Source organism: Grus americana, chromosome 1, assembly GCF_028858705.1.
Source record: "Grus americana isolate bGruAme1 chromosome 1, bGruAme1.mat, whole genome shotgun sequence".
NCBI lineage: Eukaryota > Metazoa > Chordata > Aves > Gruiformes > Gruidae > Grus > Grus americana.
In genome coordinates, this window is record NC_072852.1 from 150228064 (window position 1) to 150253775 (window position 25712).

Consider the following 25712-nt stretch of genomic DNA (forward strand, 5'->3'; position numbering starts at 1 on the left):
TTGAAGAATACATCAAAAGAATTTTTTGTATTTTTTATTTAACAATTCTTTATGAAATGTCCCCTTTTAAACCTCTTACACGGATATTTTAGAAAGGAATACAAAATAACAATTTTTAAGATGTTAGAACTTTGTCAGGATAGCCACTGGACAAATACCTGTAGCTCACAATTACTGACTCATCACATTAAATTAACATTGCTCCTTTGAAAGAAATTAAGTTACAGGAAAAAGCTCTAACCCCACAGACAATTAACTTGACAATTAGAGCACATTTAATGAGCATACAGTTTGTTAGAAACATGGAGTTTTGGATGACTAAAGTTTTCTTAACATAGTCTGCAGGAATCTATTCAGGAAAGCATTTGTAATAAAAGTTTCAACGCTTAATGTGCTTGCTAGATATTTTGTTTAAAAAGCACACTGAAGTGACTGTGACCACAGTGGTGGCTGTTTCAGAATTACTGATGCAAAAAAGTGTCCTTTTTAATACCTTCAAAATCCTGTAGAATGTGACCTTCTTTAAAAGGCAGGGTTTGCTTTTGCTGCTGGTCCAACATGCTGTGCACGGTAATGAACTCATCATCGAGAGCAACCACGTAAGGGAAGCACAAAGCTGCTCCAATCACATTCTCTGACCAGTGCACAGGGGCACGCTGTGAAATGCCATCTACAGTTGCAAACATGCCTACAAAAAGGGAAAAACAAAGCTTGAGGCTCATGCTAGTTCAAGACTGTTGTTTTCCTCATACGAAGCATGCATACAGAAATAAAAAGTCTCAGAAGAACAGATGCAGTAGCAGGTGGTATGACAGCGCATCACACTTCCCTGGACCTTACAGACCTGTTGGTTAGTTCAGTTCTTTTTTTTTTTTTCCTTTCTCCTTCACCACAGAAACAGATAACCCCAGAAGCTGAAAAGAGAGGAATACTGAAAGAAACTAGCAAGAATTATTCAAGTTCAGTAAGTTTCAGATTTTTTTTTTTAAATAAGAATTATGCCATGTAGTTTGAATTCATTTCAAAACATTAGGATTTAGTGAGACCCAGCGTTCAAACAAAACTATCTTAGTAGGAGCCACAGACCTGGGCTGCCTGACCTATCTGGCAATACAGACATGTTTGTTCCTTGTAGTGACAAACGTCTAAAGAGCATTTTAGTCAACAGACAACCATTTACTTATACTTCTTTACTTTTGCTACAGCAAAATTTTCACAGAACAAGGGTCGAGCTACTTGGGAGGAGTTGCATCCTGTGAGGCATCTGTGTATTCAATGATTTGAAAAAAAAAAATGCAGAGGCTGCAAATAAAGCATATTTTCCCAAAAGCCAAGCACAGACTAAAGACTTTTTTAATATCCCAATGATATCTCCTATGCTGTCTTCAAAATAACCATATTAAGTCTTCAGTTAATTTGTGTTTTTCTTTGCCACTATCTTTTCTCCTCCCTCCTTCTCCTAGCTTAATAGAAGTTTGACTTGCTTTTGGACCACATGCCACTGTTCTATTTATGCTACTTGGTATTCCCCAGTTCTTCCTGAGACATTAGTTGAAGAAAAACTCCAGTCAAAATTTTCAGACCTAGTTCAGTAATTCTTTGCCAGCTGAGCCATACTGAAGCATGATGTAAACTTCTGTTCTAAATCTGAATGCATACCCCTTAAACCCAGTGTTCTCATGCCATTAAAAAGACCCGCCCATGAAAATTGTTCTTTGGCAGGAACGAGCCACTTGACAGCTGGTAGAATAAGTCTGAGCTCTAAGGGACAGAGGAGATTAAAAGATCATGTTATTCAATTTATAAAATCTCTTCCAAACAGAGGATAGTGAGGTAAGGGTAGCTGGGTAGGAGGACCATCTTGGGTGGGAGGGGAGGGGAGAGAGAGAAAAAAAAAAAAAAGGAAAACAGGTTGTAGGTTTTTACAGAACTGTAGTGTAGAGATTAAGCTTCTGGATCCTTTACAGCAGCTTTGAAATGATCAGCCCTTTCCCATGACTAAGGGTGCAACATAAAATTAAAATCTTGCATCTAACTATTAGCAAACGCTATTTGCTTTTTCACTATAATGATCAGCTTTTTGATCAGAGCACCTTACAGAAAATACTTTTTTGTTTTTCATAATATATAATTCCCAATTTCCTCTATAGATCTTGATATTCTCATGGATCAGAAGTGGAATTCTATGCCAGGCAAATCGCAATAACCATTTTTAATGCCTTCCAGTTGTTACTCTGTGCTATAATCCCATTTCAAAAAAGTGGGAGAAAACTTGAGTTAAATACATACTAACCAGTAGTAAGCTCAGGACTAATTATATTTGAAACATTAATTCTTAGTATTTTCTGTTTCTCTGACATTTTCAAAAAATTTATAAAAACTTTTTTGTTTTATTAAAATGACAGAGCTCTTTTTTAGGTAATTTTAAAAAACCCTTCATGGAAGTGAAAGGGTATGCAGAGCAATGCACATTACTTTTCCAAGTCAATGTTTCTTTACATCCTCTGCCCTCAATAGCTATGGCTTCTGTGGTAGAATGTTGCATTTGCTGTCTTCATCCAACTCTCAGGATAACAATAAACATGACAACTACAGTCAGAAACCATGGCCTTTTTATAGCACAGGCATGTGTTTGATGAAACTGAGATGAAGCGAGTAATCAATTCCATATTAAAAATGCATACTCTATCCAAAGGTTACAAGAATTACCCAAAACACAGCTACACTGTTTTCAGCACCAAGAGATCTAGAAATTGACAGAATCACAGCATAATTTAAATCAGAATGGATTTCTGAAGGATATCCAGTCCAGCCCCCCACACACACTCAAAGTGGGACCAACTTAGATCAGGTTACTTTGTGCAATAGACTGTAGCTTTTGTTTCTTTGTTTTAATCCAAAAAGCTTCTTAGTAAAAATATCTGTAAAAATTGAAACAAAATTGCTTTATTAGTTACTACTTCTTTAAAAAGGAATATGAAAACCTTTGGTTCTAAAAGTTCACAGCATGAGGAACACTAGGAGTGGGTGAAAACAAGAAAGGAACAGGCTGGTTACTGTTGACTACCCCCTGCTTTATGCAGTGTCATCAGCTATGAGAAAAGGCACCGTATAACTTTGTCTGAATCATTCTGCTTGGTACCCGTGCGCTTGTTATAAGGCTCAGTTCTCCAACTCCATTTGTAGTCTACTCAATCACTATGCAACTGTTCAAACTATGCACCACTGAGAAGAGTTTATTCTGGAAAAGGAATAAACTGAAATTAGGTAATTATTTTTTTTTTCTCATCAGTCATAGAAAAGTTGAAGCAGGAAGGGACCTCTGGAGACTGTCTAGTCCAACTTCCCTGCTCAAAGTAGGGTCAACTAGAACAGGTTGCTCAAGACCTTGCCCAGTCAGGCTTTGCGTATCGTTAAGAACAGAGACTTCACATCCTCACCAAGACCTGTTTCCTGGTTTGACCATCATCACAATGAGGAATTTGTTTTCTTATGTTTACGTAGAATTTCCTGCATTTCAGTTTGTACCAACTGCCTCTTACCCTTTCTCTGGATACAATGTCACTAAGCAGTCTGACTCTGTCTTCTTTACATGCCTCCATGTTGGTAAGATCTCTGCAAGCATTTTCTTCTTCAGACTGAACAGTCACAGTGTTCTCAGTCTCTCCACATATGAGGTGCTCCAATCAATTAGCTGTCTTTCTGGTCCTTCAGTGGATTTACTCCAGTATGTCCATGCCATTCCAAGGAAGCCAGAACAGGACCCAGCACTCCAAACCTGGTCTCACTAGGACCGAGAGGAAAAACTGCCTCTCAACCTGCTGGCAGCACTTTTCCCCAATAGAATCATTTAGGTTGGAAAAAACCCCTTAAGATCATCAAGTCCAACTGTTAACCTAACAGTACCAAGTCCACCACTAAATGCAGCCCTGTAGGCTGTTGGACTTTGCCACAAGGGCACATTGTTGGCTCATGGTCACTTTGCCCACCGGAGCTCCCAGGTCCCTCTCTGCAAAGCTGCTTTCCAGCCAGTCAGCCTCCAGTCTGTACTGGTGCACAGGGCTGCCCCTCCCTAGGTGCAGAACTTGACATTTCCCTTTGTTGAACTTCATGAGGTTCCTGTCAGCTCATTTCTCCAGCCTGTCAAGGTCCCTCTGAATGGTATCAGCCACTCCTCTGACTTTTGTATCATCTGCAAACTTGCTGAAGGTGCACTCTGCCCCACCATCCAAGTTGTTAATGAAAATGTTAGTATTGACATCACTATTGGCCCCCTAGGGTACACAACTAGTGACTGGCCTCCAGCTGGACTCTGTGCTGCTCACTACAAACCTTTCAGCCAGGCTTTCAATCCACCTCACTGTTTCTCTAGTTCATTCTTCATGTCTTTGCCCACAAGGACATCTCCATCACCTTTCTGGGGATCAAGGTAAGGCTGGCCAGCCTGTATTTCCCTGGATCCTTTCTCTTGCTCACCTAACATGGGAACGAAGACATTTGTTTTCTTCCAGTCCTGAGGAACATCCCCTGATCATCATGACCTTTCAAAGATAATCAAGAGTGGCCTTGCAATGACACTGACCACCACCCTCAAGCATTCATGGGTGCATCCCCATCAGGTCCCATGCATTGTCTGTCCAGTTTATTTAAATGTCCCATAATCTGATTCCGCTCTACTGAGGGCAGGTTTTTGTTGCTCCACATTTTCCCACTGGTCCTAGGGGCTGAGGATTCCTGAAGGAAGGTCATACCAGTAATGACTGAGGTAAAGAAGGCATTAAGCACCTTGGCCTTTTCCATGTCCTTTGGCACCAGGGCCCCCACCCCATTTAGTAGTGGGCATCCATTAGCCTTCCTTTGCTGCCGATATGCTTGTAGAAGCTCTTTTTGTTGCCCTTCATGGTGCTCAGCAGAATCAATGCCAGATGGACTCTGGCCTCTCTAACCCCATCCCCACATGCTTGGACAGTCTCTCTATATTCCTTCCAGGTCACCTGGCACTGCTTTCACCTCATTTGCTTCCTTTTCATATTTGACTTTAGTCAAGAGCTACTTGTTCATTAATGTTGGCCTCCTGCTGCCTTTGCTTGTTTTCCTGCTCATTGGGATGGACCATTCTTGAACTTGGAGGAGGCACTCCTTCTCTCCAGGACCATAAACCCCTGTGATTCTTTTAAGTAGGATCCTGAACAAACCAAAGTCTGCTGTTCTCCAGGCTTGTGGTCTTTTTGCCTTGTTCCCCTCTCTCAGGATCCTGAACTTCACCATCTCACAGAACCTGCAGCAAGGCTGCTTCCCTGACATTCACATTCCTAAACAGGTTCAACAGAGCACATCCTCTCATCAGCTCCTCAGTCATCTAAGAGTCAAGAAGTTAACACCAATGCACTCCAGAAATCTCCAGCACTGCTTGTGCCCTGCTGTCCTGCCCTTCTAGCAGGTACTGGAGTGGTTCAAGTGCCCCCTGAGAACCAGGGCCTGCAAATGTAGGCTTCTTCCTGTTATCTGAAGAAGGCCTTACCTACAACATCTTCCTGATAAGGCAGTCTGTAGTAGACACTCACCACAGTGTCACCCATGTTAGCCCACCCTCTAACCCTAACCCATAAACTCTCAGCTGCATCCCCCTTTGTCCCAAGGCACAACACACCTTCCTGCTGCTCTCATGTAACGGGTAACCCCCCACCTCAGCTGTTAACACATAGCTGTGCTGATTTCCTAGAAAAAGTAAGAGACCTTTCACTGTTGTTTCATACACACTTCTTTGTGTGCATATGCCTGAAGCACGGCCTCTTCAGCCCTGTCTGGTGATTACAAAGTCTGTCATCCACATGATCCTGCATCCTGAGTTTGCCAACTCAGCCTACAATCACCAGTCCCAGTTTAAATCCTCCTCATCAGGTTGGTCAGCCTGTTGGCAAAACCACTTTTGCCTCACTTGGCCTGGTAGATCCCATCTCTTCCTTAAATAGGGATCCATAGTCATAAAAGCCAAATCCCTTGTCACCACAAGCTGTGCAACCAGTTGGTGACTTGCACGATCCACCCACTCCTCCTCAAGCTGTTCTTCCTCACCAGCAAGATCGATGAGAAAACCTCCATCTCCAATACGAGGGAGTTTCCCACTACTGTTACTCGTTAATTCCTCCGGATGCTACTGCATTGTACAGGCTCAGATGATTTCTTGGACAGAGCTTCCTGCTTTTTATCTGCTACCACAGCACTGAACACATTCTACAGATGCAGATCTGCAGACAGAAGAGGAGAGTTCTTCCTTTTACAAGTCACAAGTTTCCAGCCTTTCCCATCACAGAACAAGCAGAGATTCAGCCTGCCCTTCCCTCAGTACAGTTGGGGGTTCAGGCTCATGCCCGGGTGCTGGAGAAGATTCAATTTCCTTTTTGTCATCTCTGATGCTGTGCACTCTGCTGACCTCGTCCTGCATCTCCTTTACTTGGCAACACAAATCCTCAACCAAGCACACATCTCCTGCAGGCAAGGACAAAATTTCCTTCTGTCCTAGCCTCAGCAAAAGGCACCAGGCGCTCCCTTCAGCTCAAGGTCTGAAAAGCTGCATCGTCCTTTGGGATCTCGGCCCGAGCGGAGGCCTCTGATGTCTCGGGGTAGTTGCTCCAGCTGGTGCTAGGAAGCGTGCCCTGTACCAATATGCAAGAACTGTTTGCTTTGATTTTAAAACCTAAAGCCTCTGTATGGCAGGAAATCTGATTAGAAACTGTGTTGGGTTTGCATGGCAAGGTTTTGGTAGGGGGGGGGGGTGGAGGCGGGTCTACAGGGGTGGCTTCTGTGAGAAGCTGCTAGAAGCTTCCCGTGTCTGATAGAGCCAATGCCAGCCGGCTCCAAGACGGACCCGCCGCTAGCCAAGGCCAAGCCAATCAGCGCCTCTGTGATAACATATTTAAGAAGGAAAAAAAAAAAACCAGTTAGGGAGAGCTTTTGCAGCCAGAGAGAGAAGTGAGAAGATGTGAGAAACTCTGCAGACACCCAGGTCAGTGCAGAAGGAGGGGGAGGAGGTGCTCCAGGCACCAGAGCAGAGATCCCCTCGCAGCCTGTGGTGAAGGCCATGGTGAAGCAGGCTGTCCCCCTGCAGCCCATGGAGGAAGGATGAGGGGGTGTAGAGATTTCACCTGCAGCCCGTGGAGGACCCCACGCCGGAGCAGGTGGAGGCACCTGAAGGAGGCTGCGGCCCATGGGAAGCCCGTGCTGGAGCAAGCTCCTGGCAGGACCTGTGGAGAGAGGAGCCCACGCCAGGGCAGGTTTGCTGGCAGGACTTGTGACCCCATGGGGAACCCACGCTGGAGCAGTCTGCTCCTGAAGGTCTGCACCCTGTGGGAGACTCACATTGGAGAAGTTTGTGAAGGGCTGTCTCCTGTGAGAGGGACTCCATACTGGAGCAGGGGAATGAGACGAGTCCTCCCACTGAGGATGAAGAAGCAGCAGAGACAACATGTGATGAACTGACCATAACCCCCATTCCCCGTCCCCCCTATGCTGCTGGGCGGGGGGCGGGGGGGGAGGAGGTTGAAGCCAGGAGTGAAGTCGAGCCGGGGAAGATGGGAGGGGTGGGGGGAGGTGTTTTAAGATTTGATTTTATTTCTCATTCCTCTACTCTGTTTTGCTTAGTAATAAATTAGATGAATCTCCTCTCTAAGTTCAGTCTGTTTTGCTCGCGATGATAATTAGTGAGTGATCTCTCCCTGTCCTTATCTCGACCCATAAGCTTTTTGTTGTACTTCTTCTCCCCTGCCTAGTGAATGAGGGAAGTGACAGAGCAGCTCTGGTGGGCACCTGGCCCCCAGCCAGGGTCAACCCACCACAGAAACATGCAACAAGAGCTTCATGAAATGAAAAGCTGAATTTTGGTAACCATAGTTTCATACATAATCAGAAAGAACTGATTTTCAATTCTGAATGAACTAATTACTGGACAGAATGAAGATACATCAGAAATTAAGTTCCTCCTCCCTTTGAAAGAATGAGCTATATACTAACTGCAAGTAGAGCCAAAGTACCAAACAGCTAAGTCTACGGATCAACTATCAACAATTCTAACAATCAGTTTTAAATGCAGAGTCCAGGTAAAGAGAAAGGTTACATACCCAAGAAACTCAAAGATGTTTTACTTTATGATTACCATTTTAAGCAGTTGCTTTCTGCCATTCTAAATTTCAGTCTTAACTCAAAAACAAATTAATCTAGATAAATGTCACTTCAAACACTATAAAGCCAAATATATTAATGCAGAATATATCCACCTCAGCAAAAGAGGATGATTTTTAGCATAGGTGCTCTACCAAATGTCAAACAAGCATGTCTTAACCAATAAGACATACAAAAGCAAACCAAAATTAGAATTGAAGATTTACATCAAGCCTTTTCAAGTCCATTCACTTTACAGCAGAGGCCTACCTCAAATGCCAAGATATATAATGCTTATATATTATAAAGGTGATCAACCATCTTCACAACTTCAAAGACGCTAGTGTTAAAGACACAAAGAATTTTACCAAGGAAGAACAGCAAGATGGATACTACTAATCAAAACAACAGTGGGAAGGGAATAGAGAACACATGATTAAAAAAAACCCAAACCACAAGATGAATTAGGCAAGGAAAAACTACATAATCCATAGCAGTCTTTGTAAGGTGCCTGAGCTAGTACAAGCTGTATTATGGGGAAAAAAGGTAAGTTTATAGTACTTTTAGAGCCGCAGAAGTGCATTTGCTTAAGATATCACATATCTGATATTTTAACCCCAGAACAATCTATTTACACAAGGATGTTGGATTTTGTGAGTAAAGGCCTTATAGTATAGCCCTCTTCCAGGACACCAGATAAGAGCAAAAGTTGGACTTAATAAAATTCTGCTTTCTGACTAAATACAATTATGCTTTTGAAAGTGTATCTATTCTTAAATCAAAAAAGAAATGAACCAACTGAACAGAATCTGGTTTGACATTCCTAAAAAGATAAATAAAGATTAAAGTAAGAATGAAATCTCCTTAGAAACACATCAAAAGGGAATACTTTCAGACAGTCAATTCACATATTTTAACTTTCATAGCACTACTAAAACGGTTAATGTCCACAAATACATGTCAACATTTAAAGCAACTAATAGTTTTAATGAGAAGTGGGCAACCAAGATGACTTAGAAAAGCCTTATGTCTCAAAAAACGTCTTGGAACATCTTTAATTTGCATTAACTGGTATTCCAATGAGTCTACTTCTTTCAAGAAAAACTAGTGAGTTGAGGTACACCTCACATTCTAGCCACAAGACCAAACTTCAATATAAACAACTGATTGCACTCTTGCTTTTCTTTGGAATTTATATTAAAAACCCAAAACCCATGCAGACCCCTGAATTAAAGATCTAAATATCTGCGATCTTTGTGTCATGCTATTCCTAATGTGTCAGGGAAGGTACATAAACTGCATTTCCTAAATGGAGAGTCAGATGGAAAACAGCACGAAAGCACTCAGCCTATGGTCTGTCAGCTCTGGGATATTGCAGCTTTTCCAAAAACAGGTCCTCACAGCATATTGCTGATTTAGAGTACAGCAGCAGTAGTCCTTTCAATCATCTGTCTATTAGAAAAGAGCATTATTTCACATGCTCTAACTTTGGTTTTGCAATACTTAAGCTATAATTTTCTGTAATACAGAGCTGAAAATACTATTAAAAATTAAGCAAATGGGAACATAAAAACTGTATGGTATCTGACATCATCTACAGTTAGGACAGAGTTTACTTCTACAGGAGTTAGGATACAGTTTACTTACATTACAGTGCTAGTAAGAAATGTTAGTGGAACATACCTACTTGAGAATCTGTTACAATGGAACTTCGTATGAACTCCTCTCAATAGCAACCAAGGAAAAAATTAACTCATCTACGCTATATCTAACAATTTTGTAGCAACATGGTGCTCCTCAGACCTAGTCTGGCTAGTCACTACAGAAAGGCTGTCAGCCTCTGAAGTTTCACTTGGTATTAACCAATTTTTTTACTCTGGGCTGCAAGATACTACTACTGGTAGCTGTCTGTACAGAAATGAAGCTTTCTACACACACAACTAAAATACAAATAATCAGATTTTTGTGCATTAAAAAAGCAGGTGAGTTATAATAACACTTAGTACCAAAAATTTACCATCTACCTTTTTATCTCAACATTCCAGTATGGTCCTGTGAATAAAATTATCATTATTGTGCACAACACTTAATTAGTTAAGCTTTGCTTCCCAAATCGAGAGAAGTTAAAAAAACTGAAAAAAATTACAATCCTTAGTCTCACCTAGGCCTCCGGGGCCAGCCAACAGAAACTCTTGTCTGCCTATCCTTTTCACAATTGGCCGTTTCTCATCACTGCAATAAGGAAATAGATCCTGGGAGATGCCAGTACTATAATTCAAAATGATATACTGTGTAGTAAGTGCAAGACATAAGTAGTAACCATCTACAGCCACAGCACAGGGTTGCTCTGGAGTAAACACTTCCTTCACTATCTGGACTCTGTCTTCAAACACCATGAACATTTGAATGGTCCGCCGCTTGACTGAGATAATGCAGACTTCAACGCAGAAAGGGTCCCCACTCACAGGGTTTTCATTTAATGCGAATGTCACAGCTCCTTTGATTCTAGCACCAGTGGGGACAGGTTCCAAGTTCATCATGTTAACTAGCGTTATTGTGTTGTCGCAAAGCACAAGAAGCCTGGTGAGGGCAGAGGCTGCTTTCAACTCACTTACAGGCTTTTTCAAGCCCAGGTATTTATGCAGTTGCTTGGTGGCAACAAAAGTTATTTTTCCAGCTGTTGATATCTTTTCATCCAACAGAAAGTGATAGATAAAGCAGTCATTGGTTCCAATATAGAGGTTCTTTCCGCAACACTCAATGCATTCGATGTTGATGTAATTCTTGTCTCCCATTAACATCTCCCGCTCAACAGCAGAAACGAGCTTGAAAGCTTTAACACTCATTGTGTCTTCTGGGTGATCTGATTAAAGAGAAAAAAACCCACTATTTACCCCCACACACATAATCAAATACCAGAGGTAACAATTTAACATTCACCAATACAAAAATTTCACTGTTGCATTTTTAATAGTCTATACTGTATTTCCAACCTGATTACACAAGCCAGAATGAGTACATTAATAATCACAGAAGTGAGTTGAACTGTATGCCTCCACTTCAAGCCTAATCTGAAGCAGATTCACAACAGCACTCGTCTCTTTCTGAAGTGATGCTTTCTTCACAAGTAACCAGCATACTGCTGGCTCTCTCGGATATTTTGGCACTACAAGTAGTTCCTGCTAGTACTTAAGTGATTTATAAACCTGTCATGTACACATTTCTGTCACCTGTACATGAAAAGATACAAGCTTCCACTGTCAGATTTCTAGAGAAGCCGCAAGGCATTTAGTGCTACAAGTTAACATGTTGCTTTACACTCAATCTAGGCCTATTAGTACATAGTCTCTTAGCGATATATCATAGGCATATTCCATTTTAACACATACTTCATATTCCTTACTCTCCAGCAATCAGAAATATGTAACTTCCGAGCCACTTAAATAATAATTTATGCAAGGTATTATCCAGTTCATAATAAAAGTTGTGGGTTTGGTTTTGGTGGGATGTGGGGGTTTTTTTGGGGGGTGGGTTTGGTGTTTGTTTGTCTGTTTTAATAATACCTGCTTATTCAGTGGTATTTACATATTCTCTGTACCAGACTATATGCACCAGCAATTATAAGGCACATTCACACAGACAATTTGGAAGCATAGTCCATAAAGCATTCATTAAGCTCAAGATGGAATGTCTCTGAAATTAAGAGTTTCTGTTCATTACTATCACAACCATTCCAAAAAGACTGTCTTTAAGTGCTAAGCAGCTCTTCTAATCTTCATATTATGCAAACTATACCTACCCTTTTACAATCAAGCACTGTCAAGGGACAGATGCAATTTACAAAGCAATTAATAGTGTTTTCAAAACCATCCGTGTAATTTTACTGTACTCCAGACTTGTGTTATTTTGATAAGAAGCCAGCAGACAACTGTGCTCAACACTTCAAAGAAGAGTAGATGAGAAATTGCTGACTTTGTTTAATCACCTTTTAATTTGTCATGACTGGTCTGTAACAATCACTTAGCCAACACAGAGGAAGATGCAACACTAAACACCTTGACCAGATTTGAGAAATAACATAGACAATTACTTGTAGTCCACATGTACAATGGAGATGCAAAACATCAAATGAAATTTCTGTGGACCAGAGAGACCAACATCATCAAAATGCTCTTGCAAACAATCCTGAAACTAAACATAGTCAAAATGAATTTAGTTTCAAATTATTACATCTAAAAAAAAAAACCTTTGCTTTTGCAAGAGAACATTGAAAATCATGGCAAAAATTTCTAAAATTCAGTGAGAAAAGGTAAGGTACACAACTCACAAGTAACCACTAAATAAAATTAGATCGAACTAAGAATATAGCTAGAAGCAAACCATGCTACAAAGAGATCATAGTGAAGTTCTATGCCAAGATCTTCCTATTTTTTTTCAGAAGTTAAAAAGATTTTAGTTTGGGCTTCCATGACATTTTCAAATTGCATCCTCACCTGGGGTGTAAATTAGCGTTCTGGCCGTCCTTCAACCTTATCAAAAGAAACGTTAACTTAAAGAGGGCTACCCAAAGGTTGACTGTCAAAAAAAACCCAACCATTTTTAAGAGCCTGTGTGAAACCTGAACTGATAAACTATCGTCTGGAGAGGTCAGGCACTTTTGTACCTGAAGCTGTCAACAACTTCATGTTCCTGTAGCCCAAGCTAAAAATTTTCATGTATGCCATTAGGAAAACTACTGAATTTTGCTCTTGACCAAGAAGTATTAAAAACCTGCAAAAAACTTACTAAATGAAAGTAGATGAAAAGTAGAAGTATATAAAAAAAAATCAAAATAGGTACACAATCCCTGAGCAGAAAAAACAAAACCCAACATAGTACTACATAAGCCTGGTAGCAAAAAATTTAAAACATTCATGCTAGAAAAAAAGCTTTGAAAGAAGCTTTTAAGAACAACCAATGTCAACACACATAATCTGAGATTTTTTTTTATATGTATTTTGTTCTCATTTATAAGACCTTAGGGGCCTATGCCCACTGCAAAGAAACATAGGAGGCCACCCCAGAGTTAGCATGCTACTTTTTAGATGTTCAGAACTCCGGAAAACAAGATAATGGGGATAATCAACAGGCAAGCAAATTATCAGCCTACTAAATTTTATTTTCTTAAGTGCACTAATAACCCTGCACGCACTCATTTCCGGTAAAAAGTGGAAAGCAGCTCTCCCTCACTTTTGTTAAGTAATACCTTGCTTTGCATTTACATTTTGTTTGCTGCTGCCCTACAAATCCGCACCCTACCAACCTTACCTCTGCACTGCTCGCTCACGTACTCATACTCCAACACCCTGTGTAATTAACTGCGTGCGGGCCCTAATGAACCTTTGGATAGGATCCCACCTGCTGGCCCACCCCAGGGCCAGGCCTGCCCGCACCAGCCCCCGTGGAGGACGGGGATGCGCTTCACGCTGGCGGAACGCCCGCACCCTGCCCAGCGCGCCGGGCCGCACGGCGGAGAAGCGCCGCCGTTCGCTTTGCCCCTGTTCCCTCACACGCCCGCAGCCCGACCGGGCGGCGCAAATCAGGCCAGGCAGCCACCGGCCCCGCGGCCCCCGGGCCACCCGCCTCCACCCCGGCGGGCGACGGAGCCTCTCCTCCCGCTCACCCTCCCCCAGCACCTGCCAGCGCCAGGCGCCGCCGCCACACCGGGAGCCGGGCCCGCTGCTTGGAGGCCGTGCGGTGCGGTGCGCTGCCGGCGGCCGGGGCCGGGCCGGGCACCGCCTCAGGCCGCGCTGTCAGCGCCCAGGCCTCGCCGCGCGCCGGGGTCCACCGGCGGGCGGGGAGCGGGACGGACGCGCCGCTTCCGGCGTGGCACAGGCCCCGCCCTGCGCTAGCGTGAGCACTTCCCGGAGGGGAGGGGTGAGGAAGGGAAAGGGGCCGCCTCACCTAGAGGGGCCGGGGCCCTTCCGGTCACGTGGGGAGGGGCACCCGCAATCCCCGCGCCACCGGCCAAGGGGTGGAGCCTCAAGGAACCCCGCCCATCGGGGCGGGGCTGGGGCAGGGCGCCTACGTCAGCGGAGCCGCCACGCGCGCGTGGTGGGAGGGTTTTCGGCTCCGGTCCCCGCTGCTCCTCGGCGCGGCTTGCCTGGAGCGGGAGGCGAGGACGGGTAACCGCGCCCTTGTGCCGCTCCTGTCATGGGAGGGCGGGCGACCTGCCCCGGGCCGCGGCACTCCGGCCGGCCCAGTACGGCCGCAAACGCGCGCGCGCTGTCGGTCAGGGATTGCATCCGAACCGCGCACCTACGCAGAGGAAGATCCGCCTGCAAGCAGTCCCGACAGTGCGAGCAACGTACGCCACTCGTGGTCCGGGCAGGTCCGGAGAAATCCGTTCGTTGTTTCGAAATGCCGTAGTTACAAGTAGTGGCTACAGCCCAGGTCCAACCCTGACGTACAAAGGCAGCTCTTCCGAGACAAATCAAGACGTAACATTCGTTGTGGATGGTTTGGGAGGCGGGAAAGAGGGAAGAGCACAAGGACGCAAACTGCACGAACTGCTGGAAGACAGATTTGGGTGGCGCCATATGAAACTGTATCAGTAAATGTTACACCTTGATTGCTTTACACCTCACTGATTTTTAAATATTCAAAATTTGAATTCGTGTTCTTAAAAGCACTGCGTACATATTGCAATAATGTTACAGTCACGTATATGCAACTTGTTCCACGTGCGCATGTTTTCGTTCCTCGTGTTACGGAATTGAGAGGCACAGGCAACACGTAAAATGCATCAGGTACTTCAAATTACGTTGCAATTTTATGTTGCAACGACAACGTTGTTAATTTATTAATGTAATTGTTTGTAATTCTCTATTCTGCTTTTAAACATGCAAGCAGATTACTAACTCGAACGAGGAGGCAGTCATTTAATTTGGAATTACAGAGCGACTGTCGTCACTGCAGATGACGTGTCAATTGGCAGTTAGCACTTTCAGGGACAGAGTTTTAGCTGCTGTTCAATTCGGTGGCAAAGCATAAACGTTTTGTACTTTTGTATGCTGACTGAATTATCATAAAATGGATTTGTCTTCCCGAGTCAGCAGCATCGGTTGGGGGACGACATCACGTCATCAGCACTGCAAAGCCCCTTTCGACCCGCTTTGCCCAACCCGCTGGCGCAGCTGCCCAGAGGAGCCAAGCCGATCCGGGAGGGCGCACCCCCAGCTTTCGCTATCTCCGAGTCAGGCTGCTCACGTCACAAACCACCTCCCGCTCCAGAACGTGACGCGAAAGCGGTGTACTCTGGAAGCCCGTTCCCAGCCCCTCCGTGTCTGACTGCCCACGGCTCCTCCGGCCCGCCCGCATAGGAAGCCGCTGGCGGCGGCTTCGTGATACGCAAACACCTGACGTCACAGGGCTCCCGTCACTTCCTGCGCGAGCCCCCGCCCCGCGCTCCGTGCGGCATTGTGGGAGGCCGGAAAGGGGTCGCCGGGGGAAGAAGATGGCGGCGCAGGGAAGGGGCCGGGTGGGCGGCGGCAAGGAGGAGCGGGGGTCGGGGCGCCCGGAGCCGGAGCTACTGCTGCACCCGGAGCTGCTCTCGGAGGAGTTTCTGCGGCTCACCCTGGAGCAGGTGCGCCCGGGCGCCGCCGGGGAAAGCGAGCTGGCCCTGGAGCGGCGGCCCCTGAGGCGGGGCGGGGGGTGCTGGGCGGCGCCTGCCCCGCCCGGCGGGAAGGGAGGCCTCCCGGGCCGGCGGCCCTGCCTCTTGTCGCGGTCACCCCTCCGCGTTAGACCCGCCCTGGTTGTTTCTCCGCTTTACTCTGCGGGGAAACTCCTCTTCCCCCGTCACCTACCCGGGGAGTTTCGTCCCAGTTCTCCTGCGGTTTCCAGTCTTTGTGGTGTCCTTAACGGGTGCACAGGAAGCATTTGGGGTAAAAACAAACAAACCCCAAAGTCCGTACTGTGCAGGCTGGGTGCTTGCTTGGAGGAGGCCCGTGGTGTGAGAGATGTCTCCGTGTTTGCAAAGGGTCCGTGCTTGGACGCTGCTGCTGTAGCTGCTAAAGGATCATTTACCCACATCGGCATGTCTGTGAGACAGTGTTTGCACGCAGTAAAGTTATCTGTGGAAAGATGATCTTTGCTGTGTTAAACTTGCCATGGTCATACCTAGTGAATTAAGGAGACACATCCTACAGAAGAAGTCAAGCTAATGCTTAAGTATGTGTAATTAAAAAAAAAACACAAAACAAACCTGAGCTTGAAAGTGAGTTATAAGCGGGTTTGGATTGTATGAAGCTTCAGTGGGTGTGATTTGGAATCCTTGTTACTGCCATACCTGAAAATTTTTGGTATGTGAAACAATAGTAATCAAAGTTTTAGGGTTTTGTATGAGCTCACTGAAATTTTGTATGCTCTTGTCCATGTAGTTTATGTGGACAAAACTGTACTGGTTTTAAGCCCACATCAGGAGTCATGAAGTGTTGCCAGAAATGGTAGTGGCAGAGACTTGACCTGCTTTCAGTGACCTCTAGTTTGTAGGAAGGTAGTGGTTTTTTTTTTCTCTTTTAATATATTTGGCAGGAGATACCAAGAAGTTTTGTTTTCACAACCCTATACATGATTAGAAAGATAGCTGGTGTTCTGTAATAACTGTCAGTTAATAGAAATCTCCCTTTGCAACTTATTCTTTGGGAACTGAAGAAGAAAGTGTGGCTCTACATCTGTAAGTTTGAACTGCATTATGTTCTAGTTGCCGTTTTTTTAGAAGTGTGGAGGAGAGCTCTGGTAGTGTTATTGGATTCAGGGAAGCATGTTTAAGAGTGCATGAAAACATCAGTCATCAACAGTATGTCTATCATAACTTTTTCCTTTTTTTTTGCTACTATTTTTATTGGGAAAACTACAGGCTTTGGAATAGGGAGGGGCTGCAGGGTTGACCTGTTTGGGCAAAGATAATGAACTGCCTGGTACTGGTTGCAGCTGAATCCAGCTGTCTCTGGCACCGATGAAAACAACGCATCACACCCCAAAATTTCAAGCAGAAGGGCTCATGGTACCTGTGCTCAAATGCACTTAACAAAGAGCAGCAGCCACCACGGGCGGGAGACACAAAAGGACACACGGGAAGAGGCTCATGAGGAGATATGTGAAGAGATGCGCTTGCAGGTAGTGGAAAAATAAACCAGTATGCACTGAACCCAACATCCTGCATTACCTATTGCCTCATGAAAGGGAGGACTGAGTGTAATCCACAGGGAAAACAAGGGAAGTTGACAGTAGGAAGGCAGGAGACTGGGCTGCCATTGCCACAGGGCAGTTCATGGCCTCTCCACAGCAGTCACCCCTGCAGCCCCTTGTTTTTGAAACCTTAGTGTTTATGCCCAATACACTACCTTAAAGTGGCTTCTGAAAAAACAAATCATGCCATGAAGATGCTTGTGCTTTGAATTTGTCATAATAGCAACTTTTTTTTTCTGTTCCCCACAGAAGAATATACTGGTCGAAAATAATGTAAAGATGGACAAAGATGGTCTCACTGATCTCTATATTCAACATGCCATTCCCCTGCCTCAGCGTGACTTACCAAAAAGTAGATGGGGGCAAATGATGGAAAAGAAAAGACAGCAAAATGAGTTGAAAAGTGAGAATAAAAGGTAATTTAGCTTTTATTGGGCTAGACTTGTAGAATTTAGGACAATGCATTTAGTTTAATCTTTGCCTAATTAATGAAACTTGTACAGCTTTTGGACATTGTTACAGTTTACAGAGAATGTCGTGTCAGGTCTCCTGTGTCAGAAGTGTTAGATTCTACTGCTGTAATAATAGGAAAAAGGGAAAGATAATTTTTTTTTGTCATCCAAATGTTATTAATGATATCTAGCTTATAGTGCTTCTTTCTATAGAATCACAGAATGATGTGGGTTGGAAGAGACCTCCCAGATCATCTAGTTCCAACCCCCCTGCCACAGGCAGGGACGCCCTCCACTAGACCAGGTTGCCCAAAGCCCCATCCAACCTGGCCTTGAACACTTCCAGGGAAAAGTAGTGCTTTTATGTGAAGTAAGGTGACTGAAAAAAGGTATAGTTTTTTCTTGTTTCACATAGTTTGTAAACTAGCTTTCCAAAAAGGCTGCTGGGGAACGTGTTCCATGTCAGGAGTGTTGAATAAATTCTTGGACAAAGCCGAAGTGAGCAAAAAGTGTCATGTTTTATTTTTGAAGTGTACATCAGCTTTTTACACTTTTCAAGTGAAATTATACTCCTTAATTTAATGAATGTGTTAAATGCTGCTGTTGGTTCAGTAGTATTTAACTGAAACAACATGTTTGGCTCAACACTCCTGGTCTTGGAAGCTAATCTCATTGTGTAGAAGCTCTTCTAGAAATGGCATCTACTGTAGACATAAGCCAAAGAGTTGTGTCTGATCTCTTGATAAACAAGTCCCAAATGAATTGAAGGTCTCTTTGTCTCTATCAGTTCTGGGAATCTGATGAATATAAAAAGAGGAGGATTGTGTGACATATGTTGTTGTGAACAGAGAGTAATGTAGAAGCAAATCTGAATAAGAGCTGAAATTTATCTTGCTCTGTGAGCTCTTAAATTCTGACTCCTTTCGGTTTTTTGAAGAAAACCCTGGTCTGGACAGAAATTTTGCAAGCAATGTGTGATTTCTTAATATGTGAGATTTACCAGCAGCTACTAATCTAATGTTGTTCCAAATCAAACGAATGGAGTCTCTGCTTGTGGCTTATTTTAAAGTCTGTTGAGATATCTAACATCAGTATTGTCAAATTTATTAATTACAAATTAATATATTTCATTGTTGAAAACACTATTGTTCAACTTGTATGCCTCTGTTTAATATGAAATGATTAAACAGTGAGTGTGTGCTGAAAACTGAAGTTTCTAAATAGGAATGTTACATAACTTAATGGTGGTTTGGTTTTTTTATTTGTTAAATCTGCGCTTTCCAAACACTTTGTCATTCTTGAGCAATGCTTTTTTAAAAAAACATGTAGAATGAGCTGTGATAACTTTATGCTTTATTTTTTGGCAGTCGGGATGTTTTCTGATACTACTGTTTTGATATTAGCTTGATAATATTCCTTTTTCATAAATCAGATGCTACTAAATTGGACAGCTCTGACTACACATAGGCTTAAAGGCACAAACACAAACTATTAAAAAAAAAAAAGTCATTAAATCAGCTTGGGGTTCCTGTTCAAAGACAGCTTATTTCAAAAACATATGCTTTTTTTGCTTAATGTTTTCATTCCTTGTTTAACAGTCTTTTAGACTATCTTAACATTATGGTTTTGAATAAGAGTGGAAACAGGGAGATTTAGAAGCATCAGAATATTAGATGCTATTCTTGTAGGCAAGGTGGCACACATTTTCTCAAATATTCACTATCTCTTTAGTTACTCTGTATTAGCTGCAGTGGTATAAGCATACGGTCTTTGGTCTTACAACCGTAATTGTCTTCTAGAAAGTTCCTCGCACGACCCTCTTTGCTGAGGAACGCTGTTCCTCACGCAACCCCCTGCCCCCCTCCCCCCTTTATATTGTGGAAGCAATTTCTATTGCCTAAGTTTGAAGCAGCTAAGAGCTTAAGGTTAGTCTTTTGGGATATATTTTTACTTTAGGCAAGATTAAATTAATTTTCGCTACCCACATCTTGGATATGCTGTTTTTGGACCATCTAGCTTGTGTGTCTGAGAATTTTACAATTTGTATTTTCAGTGTTACAACGGTGGAAGGTTTAAGGAAACGGCCATTAATTGTATTTGATGGCAATTCAACAAGTACGAGCATAAAGGTGAGGAAGACAGAGAACGGAGCTGCTGATCGCCTAAAACCTCCTCCAGCTGGAAGCACCACCAACACTGTTAGAAGATTATCAGTTCCTTCAAATGCCTCAACATACATTTCAGCCTCCAGTTTATCAGAGGACGCTAAGCTGGGAATGAGGAATAATGAGGCTAAGCAGAACAATATTTCAAAGACTAACAGCAGTGTGTTGGCTAGTCTGAAGGTGTACCCTTTGTCTCCAGTCGCAGGAACTACTGTTGTGAAGTTAAAGAGAGCTGTTCCAAAAGAGGAATCTGATTTGCCGGTATGTATCTTGTTTTTCAGTTTGGGGTTTTTGTTTTTTTTTCAATTGAAACTTGCAAGAGCCAAAGGTAGACCCTTGTAAGAGTTTTCAGGATTATTTTCTTTTGGAGTAATAGTAGAGTCTTTATTTAGAAACAGGCAAAATAGTAGCCGGTTTGGGAAAGATTAGAAGGAAAGAAATTAAGTACTTTCTATTTGTCCGTGGGAAACTTCTGTATGAGAGAGGCAGCTTTGTAGAAAATGTGCATGTAATTTTAAAATTACTAAGTAGGTAATGCTTAAGGTGGTGCTGGTAGCAGTCAAATAAAACACAAAGTAATCCTACTGGTAGGTCTGAGAGAGAGAACAGTTATAGAACAACGTGAACAGCTTTAAAGGGAGGACAAGTGGTCTGTTTTCTGTAGTAGGGGAGAAGAAAATGGAATGATAGCATTTGTAACAATCACACTTGAATGGCTGAGTAGGACAAGCTTTCATTTGTCAAAGTGAAGGAAGAAATGTTGCGGGAACTGAAGTGAGATGCTGAGAGCTGTAGAATATATCCTTAGAGGAAGCACACCATCTGTTTTAGATCTCACATAGGAATTGGCAAGCTTGAGGAAGGAACTGGATGTGAAAAATCTGGAGACCTGCCTAGATTGTGGGCCTAATGAGAAGCCATAACAACAAATCATACTAGTTGAAATGAGAGGCCAAAGGTCAAGTGCTTATTTTGAGCCATGGTGATCTTAATCAGGTACCTGGGCTTCTATGAAATAATGAGAAAGTCATGCTGAGGTCTTGATCAGAAGGGTGCTATTCTCAAGTAGATGACTGATGACTGAGCTGTTAACTGTAAAGGCAAATTGTTATCCTCTTTCTGTGAGTTAGATTCAGCTGCAAACAAATTTTCTGTAAAGAACTACGCTACAGATGGGGGCAGAATGAGGCTGATGAGCTGAAGTGATGAGAGAAGAGCTAAGGCAAGATACATTAATTCAGCAAGGCATACCTTTGAAAGTGTAGGTAATGGTGCCGAATGTAGCTGCCAGTTGGGGAGAAAGATAGAACAGTGGTTATTTTTGACAAAGGTGTGATTAGTCTTTAAGGGCTTGTCAGTGAGCAAGGAGCAATGGGCCATCTCTTTAAAACATGCCACAAAGTAGGGCTAAGTCTTATATTTGTTTGTGTCCACCTTCATGATACAAATTAAGGAATTTTCACGTTTCCAGTGGAATGTGGGAATATCTGGAGTAAGTGTGGGCTTCAAAGGAAGAAATAGATGTTCTCAGTTGAACTGCAGGGGGAGCTTTAGATATGCAGTTTGCAATTACATTGATTAAAATTTTTCCGGTACACCAGACCTAACTTCTGTTTTCTCAATATTGCCTCATGAAATGCTTTCTGTTAATCTCTTTGTTAAATATCCTTTCATGAAAGAATACAGGTAATGTCCTTGGTGTGTAGATTGGTGGGTTCCATCAGAGCACCTAAACATGTGGCTTTTCTGAAAAATGACGTTAGCAACTTTTACAAGAATCATGGCTGAGACCCTGAATCAAATTTATGCTGGAGAGGTGTGTTTCCTACTACCAGTATTACTAAATTATTTTAATATTTAGAGCTCTTCCAAGTATTGGTCAGATCTGAACCTACAGAGCTTTTGAAACTTTTTTAGTATACACCTCATAGCTTCTTTATATTTAATTTAAATGTTTTGTGGACACAATGATTAATACTTTTAAGCGACACTGTATAACCACACTCAGAAACTATGACCTCTGACACTTGGTTTTCTACCTTAGCCACAGTTTATGTTGTTCAAGTTAATACTGGTAAGTTCAGTCATGCCTTGGTTAATGTCTGTCAGACACGTTTGAAGTTAGGCAAGTGTGTTGTGTGGATGTTACTTTACTGTCTGAAATGAAAGAATGTGGTATTGAACAGTAAGTGATGCAGCCAGGAAGAATCGGTATACTTGGCAGATGGCTGTAGAGTGTAAAGCCTGATATATTTTTAGTATAATAATGGTAATGACAGTTGCCTTTTCAAGCAAGTGACTGTTCTTTGACTTTCAAGAAAAACTGAAGTTCTCGTACTGAATAGCGCAGAACTATCCCTCTGATCTTTGAGTCTAATTCCCTTAAACCTCGTAGTGCTGCAATCCACAGGATTGCTGTAAATAAATTAATGCTGAAACTCTTAAGGAGAGATCTCTAGATTGTGGTCCCCAAACCAGTGTGTTGCAGAATGTTCTTGCAAACTCATATACCTGTCTTTGTATGAACTATTAAAGCTCTAATTTCTCAGATTTTGTTTTTTGTTTTAGATGGTGAAAAGTAATTATTTCACCACTTCAATCTCCTATTGTTTTACTTTGGGCTTGCTTGATTTGTTTTCTGGTTTCTTGGTGCAGGGTTTGAAAGATGAGTTCAGCTGAGGCTTTGGCAATTATTTCAGTTTTTTATACAGGTCATTACAAAGGAAGACCAACTTTTCCTTCTGTTTTTCTACGTTTTTACTATTTGACAAAAGTAAATTGGTTTCCTAGTTGTATGTTTGTTTTTTTCCCTTATACAATCCCATTTTAACAAGCCTTTTAAGAATGCAATCTGAAATAACTTTAGAAGCATGTTTTGAAACTCAAATATGTACTGGTTTCTAAGATGCATAATTGAAAGATATTTTTGCAGAACTAGTTGTAGAATTAAGAAAAACCAAAAGACATACATGATTTTCAGGTAGTTAAATTCATTGGCTTTATTTTTATCTTCTCTAGAGAAGTTCTGTGATATTTAACTTTCTCCACAAGGTGGCAATAGAAAACTGTTGTAGTAGCATATAGCTGAGTACAGCAATAGTCACTACTAGATTTGAATATGGCAGATTAACTACTAACTTCTGCTTGCACAGTATATCTAAGAATACGTATATATTTTCTTGTATTCCAGAATGACCTAAAGCCTACGGAAGCAAAGAAGAAAATCCAGCACGTTACATGGCCATGAAGTAGCTAGTGGTGCTTGAAACATAAATGTTACTTCCGTATTTTCAAACAGATAAGTCATATTTAAACAGTTTAAGTACAATTCTTTTTAAACCTTACAGGGATTCAGATTGCTGTGAAGTTTTAACAAGTTTAAAAGTTCCCTGTTGTAAAGCTGGAGTTATTATCACCAGTCACCTTAAAAGTGTCTACTCTTATACCCCAAGTAGCTCATGACTTCTTTAAAAGCTGGTAGTATTACAATATACTAAACTCCCCACTTCTAGTTTTCAAGATTATTATAGTTCATCTCCTGCATGTCACTACAATTCACACATATTAATGTATTTTTGTTTCAGTAAGATTCAGTTTTATTCCACTTCTGGTTAAATAGTTAAAATAGCAATTGAGATTCAGAGTGATCCCAAGAGCCTTCTTCACTTTAAAAAGGTAATTCATTTAGATGAGAAAACTGACCATTGTGTTGATAAGATAGTCTGAGACAAAATTTTTTCCTTTTTATTGCACAGAACAGGCAGGAGTGTAGAATTTACAGTGCAAGTTAGGTTGGTAATAAGAGATGAACTATTTTAACAGCATTACTTCAAATTGAAGTTTCTCTTATTGACGTATGAAATAAGAAATGCACAGATGGAAGTATGTTACTAGACTGATAGGAATCTTTGAGAGGAAGTAGTGAATGGATTAGTGCCATGTTCTCTTAAATACACAGGCATATTTTACACATGCATAAGTGTAAAAATGTGCTGATACAACAAATTTGCTTGCTTTCCTGGTTACAATCATGCTTATAAAATATGGGGAAAACCTGTGGAATGCAGGCCAGCGCTTTCTCAACTTACTAACAGTTGGACAGGACGACAAAGAAGTACCTTGAGAGCATTAGCGTATGTAGTTGCACTCAAAAAAAACCCCAACCTGTTTTCCCTTCCTTTGATAATTTAAGATAGATGTTGCTTTTCTGTGAAATGTGGTGTTTCACCTGGATTATTGGTAGTACCTTGTAAGGCAGAAATCCAGTTAAGTTGATGGAAACATTTTTATTAAATCTCAGTGGCTTGGGTGACACCAGTTTCATTTTAGATATGGATGGTAAATAATAATAACACTTCCAGACTTAGTATAACAAAAAGAAAGAATGAAGTTCTGAATCCACTTAGTTAAACCACTAAAAGAAGTTGTCAGTAGTGATCTGAAAGCTTGTTTACATTTTTAACATTGGTTAATATGGAAACCAAAAACTGTAGCTTAATTCATTACTGACAGAAGTTCTCCATTCACTGTTATGACATAAAAGGCACTTCTTGAATGCTGTAAAATGGTAAGAATGGATGTTTTGAAATATTGTGTGCTGTTTCCCTTTTACTAAACACTTGTGCAGTTTTTGTACTTGAGTACAGCAAACTTTAACGTAATGTACATTTTGTATGTAAAGAGTTGTCTTTTAAGTAGCCTTATCCTATTTAAATAAATTCAATTAAAAGCAAACAGAGCAGTGCTGACTTGTTTTTGTGATGTAATTAAGCTTGTTCATTTTGTAAGGTTATATTTCAATGGTCTTGAAGTGATTAGAACTTAAGAAAAAGCTCACAGGGTAAAAGGCTCAGTAGCTACTTTGGAGTCTTAGCAGCAGTTAGCATGACGTGAAGTGCTGGTCCTTGCGCTAGTGTAACAGTCTGGTAGGAGTTCTGTTTTGTGGGTGGCTTGTTGGCAGTGGTTTAGAGCATAGGCTGTACTTTGTTGTAGTTTCAGTTGCTAGGAGCACGTGTGTGTTAGTATGTGTTAAGGCGTGATACGCAGAACTACGGGAATGCATAGCGTGATGCTGCTATTGCATGGTAACAGTCTTGTTTTCAGGCCAGTATGCTTTCGAACCTTGTCACGTTTCACCTACATTTCCTTAAAGCTGGGACCATTTTATCATCTGTTGCAGCGTTTTGGGGGGCAAGGTGCAAGCCATGCTGCTCTTACAACCTTCCACTACCACCTTAGCTAATAGTAATCCTTCTTCTCAGCAAAGTATGAGAACAGAGCTGCAGTGTGCTGGGGGATTGCCAGACCCCACAGGAGAGAGTGAGGTGCTTGCTCCCCTTTGGGAGATGTGGACATAAGAGGGATTTTTATGGCTATTCTTTACTACAGCCTTCATCGTAGAATGAAGTCACCAGAGGACAGAATTTGCTCATTCAGTGAGATCTGATTAGCACAGTGTGCACTTCAAAAATGTCAGCCAGCCAAGTTCTTCAAATAGTGTACAGTAAACCAAATCTGGTCTGATGCATCTACTTACCTTGTTGAATTAATGAGAGAGGAATGACTTGTGAGCACTTTACACTTGGTACAAAAAGAGACACATTGAGGAGTGGTGGCAGGAACTAGGAGCGAACTTTCCCTACCCAGTTACACACACAGTAAGTATACTCCTAAATCTTCTTTCCACATCTGAAGATTCCTGTTGGAAGTG

At 42.2% G+C, this 25712-nt stretch overlaps 2 protein-coding genes across 12 annotated transcripts in view; one reads left to right on the forward strand and one right to left on the reverse strand.

Annotated features, from left to right (window-relative positions):
- The window catches only part of TGFBRAP1 (transforming growth factor beta receptor associated protein 1), a 41049-nt gene extending 26916 nt beyond the window's left edge, over positions 1-14133 (reverse strand). For 2 of the 8 annotated variants that reach the window (XR_008575387.1, XM_054812588.1), the window contains exons 1-3: positions 12248-12354; positions 10319-11020; positions 494-688 (exon numbers count right to left, since the gene is read on the reverse strand). Coding sequence is in view for 7 of the 8 variants with exons in the window: in XM_054812588.1 (XP_054668563.1) it covers positions 494-688; positions 10319-11020; positions 12248-12260 (910 nt within the window). In the remaining variant the exon portion in view is untranslated. The other 6 variants (XM_054812581.1, XM_054812583.1, XM_054812584.1 and 3 more) reach the window with 6 other exon arrangements.
- A 1113-nt stretch (positions 14134-15246) lies between these two features.
- On the forward strand, positions 15247-24736 carry C1H2orf49 (chromosome 1 C2orf49 homolog). Of its 4 annotated transcripts, XM_054812598.1 has the most exons (5): positions 15834-16496; positions 17054-17313; positions 17635-17801; positions 19891-20263; positions 23193-24736. In XM_054812598.1, the coding sequence occupies exons 2-5, from the start codon at positions 17215-17217 to the stop codon at positions 23247-23249; spliced, it is 696 nt and encodes a 231-aa protein (XP_054668573.1). In that variant the 5' UTR covers positions 15834-16496; positions 17054-17214; the 3' UTR covers positions 23250-24736. The 4 variants fall into 4 exon arrangements, with proteins under 4 accessions (XP_054668571.1, XP_054668573.1, XP_054668575.1 ...); XM_054812596.1 differs by lacking the exons at positions 15834-16496; positions 17054-17313 and adding an exon at positions 15247-15781; XM_054812600.1 differs by lacking the exon at positions 17054-17313.
- Positions 24737-25712: the final 976 nt, after the last annotated feature.